At 41.4% G+C, this 23,775-nt stretch overlaps 1 protein-coding gene across 3 annotated transcripts in view; it reads right to left on the bottom strand.

Moving 5' to 3' along the window:
• SMC3 (structural maintenance of chromosomes 3) overlaps positions 1 to 10,684 on the bottom strand; it is a 73,470-nt gene extending 62,786 nt beyond the window's left edge. For all 3 annotated transcript variants that reach the window (XM_068357035.1, XM_068357034.1, XM_068357033.1), the window contains exon 1: positions 10,528 to 10,684. In XM_068357035.1, coding sequence (XP_068213136.1) covers positions 10,528 to 10,542 — 15 coding nt within the window. In that variant the 5' untranslated portion in view covers positions 10,543 to 10,684. The remainder of the gene's footprint in view (positions 1 to 10,527) is intronic.
• Positions 10,685 to 23,775: the final 13,091 nt, after the last annotated feature.

The following is a 23,775-nucleotide window of genomic DNA, read 5'->3' as shown; positions in this document are numbered from 1 at the left end:
CGACAAGAAGTCTACCAGACTTGAAAAGTCTCCTTGGGCAGAGGCAGGAACTCCCAAGCCGACAACTCCTCCCGTCTCGTACCAAACACTAGATCTGGAGGCCAATCTAGCCGGGGGGAAAAGAGAAAACAGTCTTTCCCTGGTCCTTCTAGGACTGTATGCACTCTCCCATCATCCTCAAAGCTCTCTTTGATGATTGAGACAGAACCATCTTTGTAAACAGAGACTCCTTCGACGCCTTCCCTAGCGTAAATTCTGAAGGCGGTGAACGAGGAGCAGCAGGCACAAAATAAACCGGAAACTCTTCAGTAAAAACTTTCATAAGTTTCTTTAGGTCAACCGAAGGATGAAGGGCCTTAGGATCTTCTCCTTCCGAGAATACCTCTAAAAGATCAGTAGGGGAAAGATGATCCTCAATCCCTTCCTCAGACAAGGCTCTAACCGAGGTAGAGAAGTCTTGTTTACTAGGAGTCAACTCCTCAAGATCCTGACTTCTGGCGTCAAGGGGTCCAAGGTCATCACGTCTGGCGACACGTTGTCCCAACGCTCGACGCTCGGAACCCGCTCGTGATCATAACGATCGGAACTAAGGCGTCTGCGATCTCGACGCTCGCTCGCCTTGACGCTCGGCGTAAGTCTCACTGCTTGATGCTCGGCATCACGCTTAACTGCTTGACGCTCGGCGTCAAGTCTGGCTGCTTGACGCTCGGTGTCGTGCGGATTAGTCTCTCGACGCTTAGCAGGAGGGTCCTTATCACGCCCCTCGGCATCGCGTCTAACTGCTTGAAGCTCGGCGTAATGCGGAGGTACCTCACTACGCCGCTCGGAGTCACGTTATCTGCTTGACGCTCGGCGTCATGACTACCAGGCTCTCGACACTTGGAAAGCTGTCCGTCGTCAAGGACCTCTCGACTTATAGCCTTCTGAAGCTTGGCGTCAAGGTGTGAAGCTTCCTGACGCTCGGGGTCTTGGCGAGCCACTCTCTTGTTGTCCGCAGGCTGATAGACTTGCATGAGAGAAGAGAGTTTCTGCTGCATATCTTGCAGCATACTAAAATTGGGGTCAACTTCTTGTGGCAAAACAGGAGACGTTACTTCTACCACAAGCTCGCTTTCAACGTCGCTAAAGGAACGCGCAGAGCGTCCAGAGGACAAGAACCAATCTGAAGGTGGAGGAGCATGTACCAAGGTCATGCCAGTTTCAGAAAACTGTCCTGCAACTGGTTGGGCTGGACGCTTGACAGCTTCAGACATCCTTCCGCGTCCAGAGGACAAAAACCAATCTGAAGGTGAAGGAGCATGTACCAAGGTCATGCCAGTCTCAGAAAACTGTCCTGCAACTGGTTGGGCTGGACGCTTGACAGCTTCCGACATCCTTCCTTCTCCTACTGACGAAACAGGGCGCTTGTCAGGAGAGCCTTCTTCAGCAGAACGAAAACACTCCGGACTGCTCCAATGACTGCAACCAGGAGCTTGCGGCGTCATGATACGACGCTGAGCGACAGAGTCAATCTTCCTCTTCAGAGGTCTGGAAGCGTGACACCAGCTCCATCTGGGCGCTGCGTCATCCGAAGATGATGAAAACACTTTCACTTCACCTTTCCCATGGTGAGGGTGAGCGCCCTGTGAAGCGTCAACAGGTACGCTCAAGGGGACGTCTGCTCAGGCGCTAACGCCTCTCGTTTCCTTTCGCCGTTCGACATTCCTTCTCCCAGGGGTTGGGGAGCTTGGAAGAGGTCTAAGGCTAGGAGAACGACAGGTCCGAGCAGACGCACCCTCCACTGCACTAATTAAATTCACTGCACTTTTAGCACTGACACTAGCACTTGTTAATTGTTTAACATCTGACATTAACTGGGTTCTGTCCGCTGCAAGCGATTCAACTTTCATGCCCAGGGCTTGAATGGCCACCATCATGTCCTTTAGAGTTGGTTCATCAGCAGTAACAGTAGTGGGATCTGGAACTACCACTACAGGGGAAGGACTACGTTCGTTGACACGGGAAGGGGAATAATCTCTAGAAGAACGAGATAAACTCCGTCTAATCCTATCTCTCTCAAGTTTACGAGTGTAGCGGTCAAATTCTAACCACTCACTCTCAGACAAAATAGCACATTCATCGCAACGATCACCCAACTCACAAACTTTACCTCAACATTTTACACAAATGGCGTGGGGATCAATAGAGGCTTTAGCAAGCCGGGCCTTACAACCTCTCACACACTTTCTATAAGTTGAAGAAGAGTCAGACATTTTGAATATTTTAAAGAGAGATGAAACAAGCAAGGGTCAAAATAACTAAATTCAATAGTGGTTCAAGAAAATCTAAAAGCAAATCCAAACGAGCGAAAGCCAAAACCAAATTATACATCAAGATAACTGCAAGTAAAACAGCGAGTGAAAAGTCCAACGATGTCGCCGGTGTGGCGGCAGGGAAGATCTGAGGAATGACTGGAATGGTTCCAGGTACCTGGCTAGAGGGCGCACTGGTGGTACACCTGGCTACCCAAACGGCGATTGCCGCGAGTTTTGAAATTTCTGCCGTGACGTCAGGAAAGTAAGCTATATATATATATATAATAACTAGGGTAAGTCAGATGATTAAAAATGACAGATTAAACCTTTAATCCCAACCGAGTCCAGTAAGGTAATAAAGCAAAGGAGAATGATAGTCTCGTTAGTAACACATACGGCTACATACAGGCGAAGGAAAAACAGCAAATTTGTTATGAACCGGTTCAGACAATTGTTTCGTTTGCTTTTCAACTTTTATACGAGCAAACTAATACAGTATAGACAGTCCATAAGGTACAACCATACAATTTATGAACGCACACTACCACAAGTATATATATATATATATAAAAAAAAAGTTTGTAAACTCAGTAGTTGTAATTTTGAAGTTAGCGCCACTTCCAACTGACGTCAAAATTTGCCGCCGTCACCCAAGGCCGTTCAGCACTGATTCGCTTTATTCAATTTCAATTGTCTGTGGTATTGTGATCATTTTAGCTGCTTCTGTGTATTACCTTCCATATTTTTGCCTTATTTCCGTAAATTACAATAACATTAACTAAGGCTGATAAGGAGACTGCTACTGGTAGTGCAATGAAGAGTAAGATTAGTGGTGACAGTAAAGAAATGGCAAGCCACTTCAATGGAAATGAAAGTAGACTTTATCAAGAAACAAGAAAGCAGTGAGAGAAGATGGCAAATTGCATGTTCATATCAAGTACAGTAAATCGCTCAACAATTGGCACGATGTATAAGAGACATATCCAAATTTATCACAAGTGTCGTATAACTCTTCTCCCTTCATCATTATATCCGTCACCAAAGGAAACTGGTTTGAAAACTTGAGTTACAATAATTTAGTGCTTTATTTAACTGATATTGAGTTACAAGGATTTTGGATGCCTCAAAGACTTTCAAGTCCATCCGGGGAGACTACTCTTGAGTAGAGAAATTTACTTTGAGCATTTAGTTTTTATGAACTTGTCTAACATATTCTTGAACTCATTTACCGTGTTCCTGTTTTTTACATCCGCTAGAAGTCTGTTGATAGTATTTGCTTTTCTGTAAGTAAATATTTATATGCAATATATATATATATATATATATATATATATATATATATATAATGTATATATATATATATTTTGAGTGTAGATACCATAATGTGATGATTGTTTGTGTATTGCCATGATCAGCAAGGCTGTACTAGTCGGGGCCACCCATAAACAGGTTTGTCTGCTGTGCTTACAATCACCAATCTGCACTGGCCAGCGCGGCAATGAAAACTGGCCAAACCCCAGACATGAATTGACATGTCTGAGGCCTTTGTCTTGCAGCTGACTAGCAACAATTGCATATGTGCATAAACAATCAAATATTTCTAATTCATTACATTTGTTACTAGTTTCATTTAATGCCGAATGAACTTTTCTTATAAGGTCCTAAGAAGTAGACTTTCCCCTTATAGTAATTTCAATCATGTCATTAAAAATCCTTAAAATTCATATTATTCAAACCTTGTTTGTATTTACCATCTCATCTCTCCATATATAAAGCAGCGCTTGTGCTAAATACAGAATAGATAGTAGGTTGGCCAGGGCACCAGCCACCTGTTGAGATACTACCGCAAGAGTTATTGGGGCTTTTGACAGGCCAGACAGTACTACATTGGATCCCACTCTCTTTGGTTACAGCTCCTTCTGTCTTTGCTTACACATACAATGAATAGTCTGGCCAATTCTTTCCATATTCTCCTCAATTCTCATATGCCTGACAACACTAAGATTACTAAACAATTCTTCTTCACTCCAGAAGTTAACTTACTTCTGAACTGTAATCGTTCAGAGGTTACTTTTCTCTTAGTAAGGGTAGAAAAAAGACTTCAGGTATGGCAAGCAGCTCTTCTAGGAAGACACTTCAAAAACAAACTATTGTTCTCTAGTCTTGGGTAGCGCCATAGCCTCTGTACCATGACCTTCCGCGGTCATGGATCAGAGTTCTCTTGCTTGCGGGTACACTCAGGCAAGCTGTTCTGCCTTGTTCCTCGTTCTCTTGTTTTTTTTTAAGTTTTGGGTAGAATGTAGTTTGTTAGGACAGGGGATATCTTTCTTATTATTTGTCAAATCATTTTCTTAATGGGGAAAATGTTCTTTACTATGATCCAATATACCACAATATTCAGTTATTTTATCAAGCTGAATATTATAATTTACCTTTGCCACAGCAATATTTTCTAAGTTCAGCCCGGTCTGAACGCAAGTCACGGGTAGCTCCTGCCTAGTATCCAAACTTTCCCGATAGATGGAGCTCGTGTCGTCCCAGGCTCAGAATCGTTCATTTTTATGATTTAATGCTGTCCCATCAATATACATTCTTACCCCTAATTTAAGTTTGTAGTTGGTTGGGACACATCTTACAGAGGCATTTGATACTGCTGTAATAATCATCATAATTGTTAGGTAGGAGAAAAGTTGTTGGAATGTGTCGTTCGCTGAAGCAGCTGTCAAGTTAATTGATCGTTAAAGTTACCCCAAGCATTGCTTCCTGCCTGACTGTAACAACAAAAGTTGAGCGGCGCCCCGTTTGCCTATCAGTTGGCGGTGCAAGCTTGAACATTTATTGATGTTCAGACTTATGTTTTCACTAATCCCAACAATCAACATTCTTAAACCCTTGTTAAGATTGTAGTTCGTTGGGACACATCCTGAAATTATGCCGAACACTAATTTGTTATGTATATGTATATATATCCATGTATATATGTATATATATCTATATATATGTATATATATCTATATATATGTATATATATATTATATATATATATATATAAAAGCACCAAGCGCGCGGGCAGAGCACAACGGACCATGTGGTAACCACATGGCCACGAGACACAAAGGGTCGCACTGAGAGCAGAGGAGCGTCGTGTGATAACGCGACGCGACCAGAAAACTTACTGAAGACTACGACCTAGGAAACGTGGCCTGGCTTGGTATTGCCCTCAGGGCATGTATTCCTCCGCTAGGCCTATCATTATAAAAAACGGGAGTAGGGTAAACTACACAAAACTGGTCGTTTGAGAGGAGGTTCCAGGTAACTCCTATGAAAGTGTTTTGAGGTAAGTCTCTGTGTTGGAACAAATATATATATATATATATATATATATATATATATATATATATATATATATATATATATATATATATGTATACTGTACATGTCTATACATATAGGTGTATATATACATATGTATACGTATACATATGTATATATATATATATATATACTGTATATATATATATATATATATATATATATATATATATATATATATATATATATATATATATATATATATATGTGTATACATATATATATATATGTATATATATATGTATATATATATATATATATATATATATATATATATATATATATATATATATATATATATATATGTATGTATGTATATATATATATATATGTATGTATGTATAACCAAAGGTTAGGTTAGCCAACATCTAGTTAAGGTTTTTTTGGCAAATTGAGCTAGTGTCAAACAACCCACCCGTAGTAACCTTACGTTTCTGTGCGCTTGTAGGCCTACTTTTGTTGGCCGCGTGAATTCAAAATTTTTAATGTCCCCGCGACCTGAGATTGACCTGAATGAGGTCGGCCTATCCAAAGCGAACCACCGTAACGGACGGTAAATATGTTACTTTCATTTCTAGCCTAATACATGAACCATATATTTTACCTACTTGCTATTTTGTGCTTTATGCATTTCTGACCATGATTATTGGGGCAAACCACCCATTCATAAGTTTTTGGACCCCCTTATATATCGACAATTATGGTGTACACAGTGGGAAACCGGGGTTTTTTGGGGGTTGGGAAATGTCATAAAAGTGTGATTTGCAGCAATAATAATGATAAGAAATACAAAATAAGCACAAGATAACCAGTTGGAAAAATATATGGCTCATGTAAGTGGCTGAAAACAGGCCAAAACGTGATTTAACACTTTTGAGATTTGTAAAAGGGTGTAGAAACAAACAAACCCATCTAACCTAACCTAGTAGTTCCCAGGTTACAACCCCAAGCAACCTGGGACCCCCTTCCCAGGGCACAACCGCTAGCCAGACCCCAACTTCTCAGGTCGCAAACTAAAAATCGTAAATAAATCTCTACATTATAATAAAGTAAATAACAAAAAAACTTACATTATGAAAAAGTAAATCACAAATAATTCCTTACCTTATGATAGTCTTCTTCTTTTTTTTTTTTTTTTTTTTTTTTTTGTCATGGCAGTCTTTACAGAAGCTTTGCAGTAGAAAATGTGCCGGTCTTCCCTAAAAATTAAGTCAGAATCGGACCTTAGAGGCATTATTTCACTGTTACATTTCTAATTTCGTATGTGTAACAATAGCTTTATATTGAACGGAGAGCATTTCCATCATAATCAATTGCCGACATAATTGAGACCTCTTAGAGAGGTCTTTACGTGATGGTGGTCAAGTTGAAACTGAAGGGGAAGATGAAAAAAAAAATGTATGTTGTAGAACATTTGGGAAAACTTATGAAAAAGTACTTGTAAGCTGTTAATTGGTTTAAAAAAAATCACCTGACAGACATTATAAATACACAGAAACCAAGCATACGCAATAAGCCCCCTTCAGTCTCTCAGATGTAAAAAATGGACTTGCGAGTGAAAAAATACTTCACATTTTAATAGACCGATACATAAGTTATTATGCCCTCGGCCCCTTTTATCATAGACAAAAATACCAAACTAGCCAGCACTAGTCCATTACTTATGGCAAATTCCAGTTTCACTAGTAATTTAAGTGTCATATTTACCGTACAGACGTGTTCCCTTTAGTTTTTCTTCTTTGAGCAATGTTGTTGAGTTTATTACTCATGAAGATCAGCTACATGCACTGAGGGCAATAAGATTTTTAGATATAAACTCGAATTACCCCAGAATTTTTTATTTTTTATTTCGTGAAGGGCTCTTACGTGATTTTAGGGGTCCCTGTGAAGTGTAAAGTAGTTGATGTTGCCCTTATACGTGATGGCTGCAATGCGCTCACTGGCCAATAAACCGCAAGTGTCACAAAAAATCCATAATGAAGCAGGGCTCAATCTTCGAGCTCACACCTCGAAGAACACGAGGTCATTCTCTTTACATGTTGGGTTGAACGTTGGGCTCAAGACAGCGTTGCTGTGAAGAGGGAAAAGCTTGCTTTTCACACTCTTGGTGACTGGTATAGCTTTTGCCAAGAAGCGTGAACAGTTTTTGATTTTAGACAAGAAAATAGGCCGACCAGAGCACATTGTAATAGTGGATGAGTGAGTTCGGCACGAGGAAGTATAACATAGGGCAGCGAGTCGAAGGAACCTGGGTCTTTGGGGGCATTGACCGGGAAACACGCGAGACCTATTTCCAAGTGGTTGCGGAATGTAGCGTGCAAACAATCTAGGCGCCCCAAAAGCATGTTCTTCTAGTGATCACCATCATTTCCGATTGCTGGAAAGGCTACGCCAAGGCCAAAACTATGATTTTATTCATTTTACAGTTAATCAGTGTTAACTTTGTTTGATCCTAATAACCCAACCGTACATAAACACTATAGAATCACATTGGCGGGTTCTCACAAGGAGCTTGCTACCAAGACTCGGTACCCAGAAAGAGTTGTGCAACAGCTATTTCGCAGATTACTGTATCAGCAAGCAATATATAGAAATCCTTATGACCGTTCGGGGCATTTTTACAGCTCGTCAAGCGCATTTACCCACACTTGCCAATTCCTGAATCTCCTCCCTCAACAATCCGTCCTCCCGCTAACGCTAGTAACCTTCGGCCCTCAACAAGTCAACCTCTCTCAGTAACATTCGGTCCTCCACCGGCCGTTCTTCCGCAAGTGACGCCCGACCTTCCACTAGTCGGGCAAATTCAAGTCCTCCGCCTAATCCTCCACCCTGGAAGAGCTTGAAGGTGCTAAGAACCCAAGGATTTCAACTATAGAGACTAAGAATATTATGGTAATCATGAGTAACTATTACAAAGTGGTCAAGATATAACTTAAGAGGGCTGCCCATTGCTTTTATTGTGTAGGAGACCTGGGAAGGGGGTCTGGGGGCTTGCCCCGGCTAGGGATTGTGATCTGGGAACTACTAGGTTAGGTGGGTTTGTGGTGTTTGTATGATAGCGACAGTGTTTGGGAGGTCGCACGGGGACGTTAAACCCCCGTTAGGTGATTAAGAAAGTAAAGACATGACATGAACGTTAGGTTGGGGGGAAAGTTTGGGTTAGTTGTTAAAGTCTATTGCTGAAGTTTTCCACTATTTTCTGGCAATCACATCCCTGTCCTAGTATGTAGTTTGTTGGGACAAGCATTTACAGAAAGTGAATTGATTTCATTGTTAAACTCCTCGTGAAAATTAAATTGGCGACGTTTTTTACTCTATTTTCTAGCGATCGCGACCCTGTCCTAGTATGAAGTTTGTTAGGACAAGCATTCACAAAACAAGTTAATTCAATACAATTTCATTCTCTGATCATTCCCTTGAAAGAGCCAATGTTTGACATTTTTTACTCTAATTTCTGGCGGTCCCATGCCTGTCCCAACAAACTACATAGGCTCCGAAGTTTTTATAGTTTAAATGTGAAGGATCTATGAAATTTTGTTACTGTTCTTGAAATATTTTATTTCCATTGTTTATTCTTCTCTTGTAGTTTATTTGCTTCCTTGTTTCCTTTCATCACAGGACTATTTTTCCCTGTTGGAGCCCTTAGGCTTATAGCATCTTTGCTTTTCCAACTAGGGTTATAGCCCAGCTTCTAATAATAATAAGTCAATCAACAAAGCTCCCAACAAGTTGAACACTAAATTTGTTTGACTGCATATTTCTTTTGTTTTTTCTTTAAAACCTTTAGAATAGATATAGATATACAGTATATAGCAGTACCAGCCGAATTCGGTTAAGTCTCTTGTCAGGCTGGGAGGAACGTGGAGAGAGGTGGTCCCCTTTTTTGTTTCATTTTTTGATGTCGGCTACCCCCCCAACCCCCCCCCAAAAAAAAATTGGGGGAAGTGCCTTGGTATATGTATGTATGTATAGATATATATATATATATATATATATATATATATATATATATATATATATATATATATATATATATATATATATATATATATATATATATATATTATATATATATAATATATATATATATATATATATATATATATATATATATATATATATATATATATATATATATATATATATATATATATATATATATATATATATATTACCAAAAAACGCAATGTGCAACCATATTGAAAAAATGAAATTTTGATCTTTAAAATGTCGGTGAATATTCATTTCTATAATTTGGTATTTTAAACTAGTTTATTAAGAATGACAATCATTACTCTTACTTCAGGAAACAAGGAAATATGCTAGTTTAATATATACGTAAATACTAGGACAAGTAAAATATCCAATTTGCAAAAAAACAAAGGATTAGAATTACACTAAAACTTCCCGCCACTTACATGAACGCCATATTCCCCCAACGGTTTATGGTACATTTTGAATTTCTGACCATTATGACTTACATATGTCATCTTGAGTTGTTTTGTTGAAAAATCATATTACCGAAACAAATCATTTGTCTAAAATTCAAATTATATCTAAATTATAATCAGCGAAATGTCATATTAATGGTACTAACGGGTACACCGATTACAAGTTTGAGTTTATTTTCACACACGACGTTGGAGCCGTGTAATTCCCATTACAAAATAGTGAGCCATGACGGAAAGTCTGAAATGATGAAATCGTCTAGTTTTCAGACTTCCATCAACACCCTACAAGCCTTCTCCGATCACCCCCACCCCACCCACCACCCCTTTTCCCTCCATGACTGATCAGACCACAGCCCAAGAGGGCAAGGGTAATGTCAAGAAAAAAAACAAAAAACACAGCAAATACTCACTTGTCTGATATACATGATGATTCTATACTTATTTAATAACCATTTTCTCACACTCTCGATGCATTATTCAAGTAATGTTACGTGATATATAACATTTTTGGGAGACAAGCCGGACCTACGACGGTCGGCTCTAATGCACTCGCGATCTATAAGGATAGAAAACGAGAAGCAATATGGCTGACTTTTTTCTGTTATAAACAAAAGAGCATCATTACTTTGACGTCACTGATGCTATCAAATCCATTTTCATTCCACGTGAATCTTGCATGGTAATAAAAAGTTATAGTCCAATAAAGTTTATTATTATAAAGATAAGAAATTTAATGGTTGTGGTGCCTATCTTTATCGTTCCATGATAATTCTCTACGTGAGATAGCTTATTTCAGAAGGCCGTTTTCATCTTGCTGATAATATATTTCGATTCCTTTTATACCCAAAAGCTGGTAAATTTCAACGAGGTCAACTCTCTTATAGATCAATAATGTAGACCCTGAATTTTGTCCATCATTTTTTTAAGAATGCACAATACGATATATCGTATAGGATAGTTAACCGTTTATATTATACACTAAGGGCGTCTTCTTCATGGTGTCATCCCCGTAAATCCATTAGAACATTGCCATTGAGAACCTGGATGATGCAGGTTCGAAGCCATTTTGTTCCATGGCGCAGTAGTGGCGGGAAATCGCAGATCAATAGCTTTGTGACAAAAGAACCTGAACATAAATTTATTTGTCCAATATTTAGGTGTGGTTTAACGTAAATTTCAATCTAAATACCTCAGTAGATAGTATCTGTTAGACATTTACCAGGATAGGTAATTAAAAACGAACCATCTGATGACAGTACAAAGTAGGCGTACAGCGCCATTACCGATGGTCATATATATTCTTAATTCATTAACCTCAGTCTGTTATCATCTGACTCAGTCACTGGGAACCAAATGATCAATCAGGTTCGTTCTTTCGTTCGCGTTGTATTGTAGCCAACAATTCTTGTTGGCGACGGGCCTTTCCCTTGTTCGGACTGAAATCTTCCTATCTTCGGCTAGCATTAAATAACTTTATCGATTTATTATTATTATTAGTAGTAGTAGTAAGGCTAGGTAGTAACAGACGATGCTATATCGATAGGTCCCTATCAATTATAAGCCTAACAAAATTTCCCCGTTTTAGGAAAATAGGACAAAAATTCAAAATGATCAGGAAATTTTATTCGGTTTCACATTTATGAAAAGCACGATGTATGGTAAAAGAAAAATGGGATAAGCCACAAAATCTATGACAAATAGTAAAAAAGTTGGTTCTGTTAATGAGGTTACTAATGCTCTGGTGTATGGATAGGCCTTAAACCTGATAGTCATAATGTGGCCAGATGGAGGAAAATTTCCCTGTGTTAGGGAAATTTTGAGTGAAAAAGGGTAAAAAGAAGAAAAACAAAACTTTAAAATCAACAGGGTAGTTTTATTCGGTTTCATATTTATGAAATGCAGGATAGATGGTAAAGTAAAATTGGGAGAAGACACAGAATATATAACAAATAGCAAAAATATTGTTTCTGTTAATGAAGGTACTAATTCTGAACAGATGGCAGTGGGAATAGATCAAGAGTTTAGCACCGTTATTTTGTTGGAGATTAACTATCCCTTCCGGCTAACAAAGGATTAACGAATCAGTCTTCATATTAGAGATAATTTTACTATTAGCTTGGAATTTTCTTCTCAAATAAGAATTAAAATTATGTTATCGGCATGCATTCAACACATTACGTACTTCTGGTTTTTTCATAATTTTATATATAGTATTCTCTAAAATATCCATCCTTGCTCATCATCAAATATTATTTTTTCTTCCTTCATTAAAGAAAAAAATATGACTTACGACTTATGAACGTCACCTGTGTGTGACACTGTGAACGTTGTAGAGCACACCCCTCGCTTGTAGCTCGTTTGTACATTGTTTACATGCCAAATACAAATAGAAATCGTTCCTATTTATGTACAAACGATCCGAGGGAGAAGTCATTGTTAAAAGACATTATTGTAAGTGATGCAACGAGCTGAGTGATAATGTGGTGACTAGTGCCAGCCAAGGGTAAGCTAAACGTGGCCATAACAAAAGTGAACGGACTTGAATCTAATGCAACCGGGAATTGTCAAGAACAGTGTTGCTGTGTATTAAAGTTAAGTCTGTTACTAGATCTACCTGATTGTGTGTCCCTACACCACGATATGAACAAACCCGCAAACCTGTGGAGAACGTGAATACAGCAAAAAGGACGCAAAAGGTCAGTAGTATCCAAATGGTTTACAGTGATTAAAGTGATTCACTCTGTCAGTAATTCCCTAGTAGGTAATTCACAGTGATAAGCAGCAAAATGGCCGCACAAAGCATTGGCTGCCCAGTGCCTGGATGCACCTATCGAACCGAGGCATCCACAGAGCCCATCATTACCGCAGCGCTCCTGAACGCACACACAACGACTCATGCCCAGGGCCCAGTAGCTCAATACCACCTGCCAAGCACCAAGGTTGAAAAACTTAAGCGCCCAACAATATCAGCGGCCGGCATGAGTGGGGAGTGGGACTATTTCCTAACTCGTTGGGGCGAATACCGCAAGGGAACCGGGCTCAAAGGCGATGATGTTGTGGTACAGCTCCTTGAATGTTGTGAGGAGAGTCTACGCAAGGACATCACCAGCGCCGCGGGGAGGAGCCTGGTAGGCGAATCGGAGGATGCGGTGCTTAGTGCGATAAAAGCCCTCGTGGTGCGCGGGGAGAACGCAATGGTGGCGCGGGCGGCTCTCTCAAACATGCGACAGGGCCGCGAGGAACTGATACAGGCATTTCACGCCCGCGTGAAGGCCCAAGCAAACACATGCAAATACGTCAGGAGGTGCATATGTGGACTAAGCGTAAACTTTGCGGACGACGTGATCAAAGATGTGCTTGCAGGAGGTATCGCTGACCAGGACATCCAGCTGGATCTACTTAGCGACCAGCGGGAGGAGATGTCGTTGGAGGAAACGATCAGGTTCATCGAAGCGAAAGAGTCTGGTAAGCAGTCTGCGTCCCGATTGCTGGAAACCTACAGTCATGGCGCGGAGGCTGTCACCAGCTCCTATCGCCGCATCAAACGCCAAAACGCAGTAAACAGGGGTGATGCACGTCAGACGGATGCAAGTGACGGTGGCAGACAAGCTGTTTGCGGGTACTGTGGTGAGAAGGGCCATGGCAAGAATGCGCCCTGGCGAATCAGGAAGACTGAGTGCCCGGCTTACAGTAGAAAGTGCCGCAAATGTAATCGCGATAACCACATAGAGCGAATGTGCCGGAGTAAATCGGCGGCTGAATCTGCCAACACAGACGCATGCGACGAACAGACGGCAGCATTCGTAGAGTTGTGTGCCATGTCAGATATCCGAACGATCGACGGTGAACAGTTGCTAGCACTAGATCACCACCTGTATGACAACATGTGTGACAGATGGCTCAGGCGGAACTCCCAACCGCAGCCGTTCATAAACCTCCGACTCAGCATCCATGCAGGCGATTACCTCGCCCTGGGATTCAGACCGGTCAAGCGCACAAGACCTGCAACACTCCCTGCCATGGCCGACACCGGTTGCCAGAGTTGTCTGGTCGGGGTCAACGTTATCGAGCAGATGGGCCTGACGACCGCGGACCTGCTCCCGGTCTCGATGAGAATGAAGGCGGCGAATAAACAAGATATCCGTATCTTAGGGGCAGCCATCGTCCGATTCTGCGGAACACACGCCGGAGATCCGCAAACCGAATCTCGGCAAATAGTGTACGTCACGGATTCGACCGACAGAGTGTTCTTGTCACGCAGCGCCTGTGTCGATCTTGGCATAATCTCCAAGGATTTCCCCACACTGGGTAAGATGTCGTGCAGTGCGGCAACCACACACAATTGTACACCGCAAAATGATACATGTGACAAGGGCGTGACATCTCAATGCAATTGTCCTCGGCGCACGGCTCCCCCACCTAAACCTACGTCTATCCCCATGCCGGCCACAGAAGGTAACAGGGAGGCCATTCAACAATACCTGAAGGAACTTTATGCCTCCAGCACATTCAACACGTGCATCCACCAGCCCCTCCCCATGGTGGCGGGCCCACCGATGCGCTTGTTGGTTGACTCAGATGCTAAGCCCGTTGCCCATCACACCCCCATTCCAGTAGCGTTACACTGGCAAGAAACCGTGAAAGCAGGTCTGGACCAAGACGTCAAAATGGGAGTTATCGAGCCAGTGCCCGTAGGAGAGCCGGTGACATGGTGCCACAGAATGGTAGTCTGCGCCAAGAAGACGGGGAAGCCTAGAAGGACGGTAGACCTTCAGGCTCTCAATGCTCATGCCACTTGTGAAACACACCACACCCAATCGCCCTTTCATCAGGCCCGTTGTGTCCCACCGGGGAAACTAAAACCAGTGTTCGATGCCTGGAATGGATACCACAGTGTACCACTGCACAAGGAGGACTGCCACATGACCACCTTTATCGCACCCTGGGGCAGATATCGATACTGTGTCGCCCCACAAGGCTATGCCGCTTCAGGTGATGGCTACTCAAGGCGATTTGATGAGATAGTAGCCGACGTCCGTGACATGACGAAATGCGTTGATGACACATTACTGTGGGCCGACACTATTGAGGAAAGCTTCTACCTGGCAGTCACTTGGCTCGACGTCTGCGGGAGAAACGGCATCACCCTCAATCCCGACAAATTTTTGTTTGGCTGTCGCGAGGTAGAATTCGCCGGCTTCACCATCTCAATGGACAGTGTACGCCCTTGTGCGAAATACCTGCAGGCAATATCAGACTTCCCACGCCCGAAGAACATTACCGACGCTCGATCGTGGTTTGGCCTAGTAAACCAAGTGTCTTATGCTTTCAGTATGGCCGAGCGCATGCTCCCGTTCCGTGAGCTACTGAAACCCGACAAGGCATTTACGTGGACCAACGATCTTGAAAGCGCATTCCAAGCATCTAAAGAGGCCATTGTAGATAAAATTACCAACGGGGTGCGCATCTTCGACAAAACCAAGCCGACATGCCTTGCGACCGATTGGTCTAAAGAAGGCATCGGGTTCTGGCTGTTCCAAAAACATTGCCAATGCCCAACAGACAAGCCATTCTGCTGCCGCGAAGGTTGGAAGGTGACCCTAGTCGGGAGTCGTTTCACGCACCCAGCCGAATCCAGGTATGCCGCGATAGAGGGGGAAGCCCTGGCGGTAGCCGATGCCCTTGACAAATCACGCTACTTTGTCCTCGGCTGCTCAAACCTGGTCATTGCGGTAGATCACAAGCCACTATTAAAGGTGTTGGGGAACCGATCCCTGGATGACATCCCGAATCCCCGCCTGCGCAACCTAAAGGAGAAGACACTGCGCTACCGCTTCCTCATCGTATACGTGCCAGGGATGCGCAACAAAGCAGCTGATGCCATTTCACGTCATCCAAGAGGCGACACCAACCCAGAAAAACTGTATCTCCCTGACGACAATGCATCAGTCTGCAACCACTCCATACCGTCGGTCCACCACGATATCCTTGCCGGCATACGCATGAGGGACTGTGACACATGCACAATTGAAGAGCCCGCATACCTCACAGCCCTAGATTCCCTTCCAGCGGTCACCTGGGACCGTGTTCGGGAATCTACAGCAAGCGATCCCGCCCTTCACGCGCTCACAGAGCTCATCGAACATGGGTTCCCGACATCAAAAGATGACATGCCACAACACCTCCGTGCGTACTACCACCTACGGAACAAGCTCATCACCTTCGACGGTGTCGCATTGTTCAAAGATCGTGTTATCATCCCGACGTGTTTGCGCCAGGGTGTCCTATCCGCATTACATTTGGCACATCAGGGTGTTTCCATGATGACTGCTCGTGCAGAGGCATCAGTGTACTGGCCAGGCATTACCGCAGACATACAGGCGACTAGAGATAACTATGAGGATTGCCACCGCATGGCCCCCTCCCAACCATCCGCCCCCCCACCCCACCCGTCTTGCCTGTTTACCCATTCCAGTCAATGTGTGCCGACTACTTCACTCACAAGGGCGCCCACTACCTGGTAATTGTGGACCGATACTCGAACTGGCCACTTATATCAAAGTCTATCAGTGGTGCCAAAGGACTAATTGACAACCTGCGCCGTGCATTCGTCACGTACGGAATTCCTGAGGAACTTGCCAGCGATGGTGGGCCAGAATTCACGGCAACCGAAACACGTGGGTTCTTGAGAGACTGGGGTGTCCACCACCGACTGTCATCAATAGCATTTCCACACAGCAATTGCCGAGCGGAAATCGGAGTGAAAACGATGAAGCGCCTGATTACTAACAACACGGGGACAAATGGAGACCTAGACACAGATGCCGTTCAGAAAGCAGTCCTCCAGTACAGGAACACTCCAGACCCAGTCACAAGAATCCTCCCAGCCATGTGCGTCTTCGGTCACCCGATCCGCGATCTCATCCCTATCCTTCCTGGGAAGTTCAACCCCCAAACCACATGGCGCGAAACCCTGACATCCAGGGAAGAAGCCCTACGCAAGCGCCATGTCCGCATGATGGACACTTGGTCACAACACACTCGCCGTCTGCCACCCCTACGGGTTGGTGACCATGTTCGCATCCAGAATCTAACTGCCCCACATCCCACCAAATGGGACAGGACCGGGACAGTCGTCGAGGTAAGGCAGTAAGACCAGTACGTGGTAAAGGTTGATAGCTCAGGCCGAGTATCGCTGCGCAATCGGAAATTCCTGAGAAAGTTCACACCGGTTACGACCCCGACAGAGCCGCAAAATATAACCTATGGTTACCCCTTCAACCACCCGCAAGTGCGGCCCCGACCAAGCCGAAGGAGACTAACCGACACGTATCAACACCGCCGGACCCGCCTGCTGACCAACCACAACTGCTGGCTGACCGACATTACCCAACATCAGTCGATCAACCTCCCCCACTCACGCCTGTAAAGCTGGTCAACCACACTCGCCAGCTTATACACACAACGCCGAACGACCAAACTCCACTGCCCCCACCAGCAACACCAAGTCGTGTCAGACCTTCAACGCCAGCCGCTCCACCCCGACTAGCAAATCCCATACCACCAATTGGTCTCGCCGTGGGCCGTCCATCCAGGACTGTCAAAACGCCCAAATGGCATGAAGACTATGATTTTTCATCTCATGCTTAACATGTCTATGTCCAATGTCGTAGAATGCTCGATCGACCTGATATTATATCAGACATTGCATTACTTTCATCAGTGTAATTATTGCTTTGTGTAACTTGACTAGTTTGAAGAATGTTTGATCAACCTGTTATTAGATTAGATGTCATATTACCATCCTCATTACATTCATTTATCAGTATGATTTACACAACTATCAGGCTGTTCAGTGAAGATTTTCCATTTTAAACTCAATGACCCAGTTAATTACTGTTCAAACTTAATCAGTCTCTTCCTAGCTGATCAAGACTTGGGAGGAGATAGAGAACCATGACTTATGAACGTCACCTGTGTGTGACACTGTGAACGTTGTAGAGCACACCCCTCGCTTGTAGCTCGTTTGTACATTGTTTATATGCCAAATACAAATGGAAATCGTTACTATTTATTTTCAGAGACATATAAACAGTTTTTCTTTTAGTAAATTAGTAATTTTTTCTTAACAAATATTTTTGTTTTGTATCTACTGTAGATTTCTATTATGCTATAGTCCTACCCTTTATAGTGAACTGTATTCCTCGTGTATAATATAGAAATCCCCCTCTGATGGCATTTGCGGACTATGAAAAAGCCTTTGATATTGTGCACTGGCCAATTTTGTGGAAAGTCCTGCTTTATTATGGAGTTCCTCTAAAATATGTAAATTTGTTTAAGTTTGTTTATAAGTATAGCAAATGCAAAGTTAATGTTAGTGGAGTGCTATCAAATGAATTTCCAGTGAACAGTGGTGTAGAGCAAGAGAATGTGTGGTCACCTATATTATTTATCCTCCTCGTGAATTTTGTAATGCATAGAACAATTGGGGTTGGTGGAGAATGACTGGACTGGACTAGTAACAGGAATTTAACATATCTAGAGTATTTTAATGACGCTGTCGTTGTTAGCAGAACACACCAGGACTTGCAAAGCTTGCTTACCACAATGCAAAAATTATCACATGAGGCTGGGCCAGGAGATAAATAGAAGAAAGATAGATGATGAGAACAGAATATGCAATGGAAGATTAAGTATCATTGGAAGAAGAAAGGATTAATGAGGTGGAGACATTTAAATATTTAGGAACTATTATCTCCAATACAGGATATTTAGTTTGAGTTTAATGAAAGATTGAAAAAGCAAATCAGACAATGGCTAGGTTGAATAAAATTTGTAAATCAAATCTCCTGAAATTACATATAAAAATCAGGTTATGTATCAGTTTAGTTAAATCGGTGTTACTGTATGGTCAGGAGTTGTGGTATGACAATGAAACATTATCCAACATATTTAGTAGATTTGAGAGCAAAGCCCTCAGAAGAATATAGGGAGTTAAATGGCAGGACAGGATTAGAAATGAAACTAAAAGAGAGATTACTCGAGTGCCTTATGCAGATGAGATCCTGATGAGGGATAGATGGAGATGGTTTGGGCATGCTCTTCACACTCAACAAGAGAGATCAGTTCACCAAACTTTCAACTGGCCTTCACAAGGCACTAGAAAAGTTGGAAGACTCGGTCCTACATGGCTGAAGACTATGAAGCTTGAAATAAGAGATTATGAATGGAGAAGTATCAATTTAAAAACTCAAGATAGAGACGACTGGCGAAATCTAACTGTGGCCCTTTGCGTCAATAGGCATAAGATATGATGATATATCATAGTATAAGATAATTTTTCAAAATATAACTATGTCCAAAGTACTAGAATAAGTGCTGTTAACAACAGTGAACCAATGCACGTGACAGGTAGTAGGTTGGCTAGGGCACCAGCCACCCGTTGAGATACTACTGCTATTATTATTATTATATTATTTTTTTTTTCATTATTATTATTATTATTAGCTAAGCTACAACCCTAGTTGGAAAAGCAAGATGTTATAAGCCCAAGTGCTCCAACAGGGAAAAATAGCCCAGTGAGGGAAGGAAATAAGTAAATGAATAAATGGTATCAGAAGTATTGAAAAATTAAAATAAAATATTTCAAAATCATTAACAGCATTAAAACAGATATTTGATATATAAACTATAAAAGGACTTATGTAAGCCTGTTCAACATAAAAGCATTACCTCCAACTTTAAACTTTTGAAGTTCTACTGATTCAACTAACCGATTAGGAAGATCATTCCACAACTGGAATAAAACTTCTAGAGTATTGTGTAATATTGAGCCTCATAATGGAGAAGGCCTGACTATTAGAATTAACTGCATACCTAGTATTACAAACAGGATGGAACTGTTTGGGAAGATCTGAATGTAAAGTATGGTCAGAATTATAAAAAGTCTAATGCAACATGCATAATGAACTAATTGAACGACGGTGCCAGAGATTAATATCTAGATCAGGAATAAGAAATTTAATAGACCGTAAGTTCCTGTCCAACAAATTAAGATGAGAATCAGCAGCTGAAGACCAGACAGGAGAAAAATACTCGAAACAAGGTAAAATGAAAGAATTAGAACACTTCTTCAGAATAGATTGATCACCGAAATCTTGAAAGACACTCAATTTTTGTGCAATTGAAGAAGACACAGACAATGTATTTCTCAAACGTAATTTTCCTGTCGGGAATCACACCTAAAATTATAAAAGTCATATAAACTTAAACATTATCAATGCTGAGATCCAGATATTGAAGAGCCACAGTCCTTGACTTACTTAAGATTCAACTTCATACCCTATAATTTGCACCATGCACTTATTTTAGCTAGATCTCTATTAAGGGATTCAGGAACCACAGATCTACATTCAGGAGATGGAATTGATGCAAAGAGAATAGCATCATCTGCATATGCAACAAGCTTGTTTTCTAGGCTAAACCACATGTCATGTGTATATAGTATGAAAAGTAATGGGCCAAGAACACTACCCTGAGGAACACCAGATACCACATTCCTATACTCACTATGGTGCCAATCAACAACAACTCTTTGCGATCTATTACTTAGAAATTCAATAATGTTGCTAAGAAACGACCAACCCACTCCCAACTGTTTGAGTTTGAAAACAATAGCGTCATGATTAACACGGTCAAAGGCAGCACTAAAATCAAGGCCGATCACGAATTTCCTGACCACAATCAAGGAGATTGTAAGAAGGGAATCACATGCTCCAAGGCCTTTACGAAAACCGAATTGCAAACTAGGGAATAGATAATTACCTTCAGCCAACCTATTAAGACGTTTTGCCAAAAGACTTTAAAAAAACTTTAGATAATGTGGGAGTTGTGGAAAGTGGGTGGTTATCAGTTGGACTTGAGCTACCGCAAGCACATTTACATAGTGGAGTAACATTATCCATTACCAATCCTCCAACAAGTCCTAACAGCTCCCCTTTTTGCTAACTTGCGCAAATTAACAGATAACTTTGGATCTAAGAAATCTGCAGTCTTTATGAAAAAAGAAAAAAAAAAAGGGAAATTACCATTTGGGTCTGCATCTCAGTTAGCATCAAGGTCCATCAACAGAGCTTTAATTTTACGATATCGAAAACCTAAACTAGTTACTTTAGCCTCGGAAAAACAGGAATGAGGAAGTTCGAGTTTCTCATTACTCTGCTTGCTGTCAAACACATCTGCCAAAAGGGTTGCCTTTTCCTTTGAACAGTGAGTGACAGAGCCATCTAGTTTAAGTAAAGGAGGAACTGTTGCATCTACACCAATGAGTGCATATTTAAGGGTAGTCCATCACTTATGCTCCTGGGTTGTACCAGAAAGGGTTTTTTATGGTTAAATTGTATTCTTTTCCAGTTGAAGCATAAACTCTCAGAGAAAAAGCTGTAAGCTGACTATAGTTATTCAGGGTCAAATCTCATCTGTTACCCTTCCAAAGATGATAGGCCTCCTGCTTCACCAAATAAGCACGTCTGAATCATCATTGAACCTTGGTTTGTCCTTCACTCAGTACCCTAGTACATGAGAAGGGGTACGCATGTCAATTATGTTGACTAGATTCTCGTTCAAAGAGACTAGAGGATCAACTCTACTATACAATTGTGACCAATTCAGGCCCAAAAGATCATGCAAAATCCCATTCCAGCCTGCTTGAGATTTCATATAAAACTTAATCTACACACACATCAGATGTCCCAAGTCACAACTGGAGGCCTAACCTTTCTTGTTATAACGCCAGGGGAGTCTATGTATACCAGGTCCAAGCAGTCACCAGACCTGTGAGTGGCTTCACTTATGATTTGCTCGCAGCATGATTTAGAGGCAAAGTCTAAAGCACTTTTCGGTAGGAGAAACAAAATTTAATCACTCCCTATGGTGAGCATTAGAATCACCAGCAAAGACAAAGGAGGCCTTTCTGCTTGTATCTTAGCCATAATGGTAAGAAGACAATCAAAGATAGAATCATCCATGTTAGGATTCCAATAGATCGAACACTACTAGAAGTTGTTATGTTTGCTAGAGAATTATTGGGTCCTTTGACTGGCCAGACAGCACTACATTGAATCCTTCTTCCTAGGTACGGCTAAGTTTCCCTTTGCCTACATATTTACTGAATAGTCTCACTATCGGATCCATGGGGCCGGGTCGCGGAGGTCACACCACCTCCTTTTTAAGAAAAAAGTTTGACTGTAAACTTGGGGTTTTCAAGAAACAAAGTTTTGACTGTTAAACTCGACAAACATGTAGAGTAGGGTCAATGTGAATTCTTATTCCTTACAATGGACAAATGATTAAAGCTTACTTTCTTATTGTATTGACTCATACTGTCATACATACCCATTTTAAAAAGAAATTCCCCTCATGTTTTTATTCTCGACCAATAGGTAGTTTGAAATGATAAACTATTTGTGGCGAATGCATAAAAGTTACGTGTTTAGGGGTAATGTCATAAATGGCCCTTTGTTGAAAATTTCTGGATAGTTTGTCATGCTCAAGTGCAACATCGCGGAAATCAGCTCAGTTCTATTGAGTTTTCTTCGCCAATTTTATAGGTAGTAGGTTGGCCAGGGCACCAGCCACCCGTTGAGATACTACCGCTAGAGAGTTATGGGGTCTTTTGACTGGCCAGACAGTACTACATTGGATCCTCCTCTCTGGTTACGGTTCATTTTCCCTTTGCCTACATACACACTGAATAGTCTGGCATATTCTTTACATATTCTCCTCTATCCTCATACACCTGACAACACAGATTACCAAACAATTCTTCTTTACCCAAGGGGTTACTGCACTGTAATTGTTCAGTGCCACTTTCCTCTTGGTAAGGGTAGAAGAGACTCTTTAGCTATGGTAAGCAGCTCTTCTAGGAGAAGGACACTCCAAAATCAAACCACTGTTCTCTAGTCTTGGGTAGTGCCATAGCCTCTGTACCATGGCCTTTCACTGTCTTGGGTTAGAGTTCTCTTGCTTGAGGGTACACTCGAGCACACTCTCCTATCTTATTTCTCTTCCTCTTGTTTTGTTAAAGTTTTTATAGTTTATATAGGAGATATTTATTGTTGTTACTCTTCTTAGAATATTTTATTTTCCTTTTTTCCTTTCCGCACTGAGCTATTTTCCCTGTTGGAGCCCCTGGGCTTATAGCATACTGCTTTTCCAACTAGGGTTGTAGCTTAGTAAGTAATAATAATAATAATAATAATAATAATAATAATAATTCAGTACACACACACACACATATATATATATATATATATATATATATATATATATATATATATATATATATATATATATATATATATATATATATATATATGGAGAGAGAGAGAGAGAGGGGGGGGAGTATGGTCAGTGATGAGATGAATTATTACTTCATTCATCTTTTGCATATTATTTCTTTCAACTCTGCAGTTGTTATATTTCATGGAAAGGACGGAACTTTTTTTATGAGCATTTCCCTCACATTCTTTGATTTGAATAGATCTTCTCTTGATGATTACTATACAGTCATAACCATTCTATATTACCATCATTATAATAGTCACAAAATAATTAATAATCATTCTATATCAATGTCAAGAAGAATTACATATCAAAAT

The sequence above is a fragment of the Palaemon carinicauda genome, chromosome 33 (genome assembly GCF_036898095.1).
Source record: "Palaemon carinicauda isolate YSFRI2023 chromosome 33, ASM3689809v2, whole genome shotgun sequence".
Taxonomy (NCBI): domain Eukaryota; kingdom Metazoa; phylum Arthropoda; class Malacostraca; order Decapoda; family Palaemonidae; genus Palaemon; species Palaemon carinicauda.
This window is presented reverse-complemented; position numbering and strand designations above follow the sequence as displayed.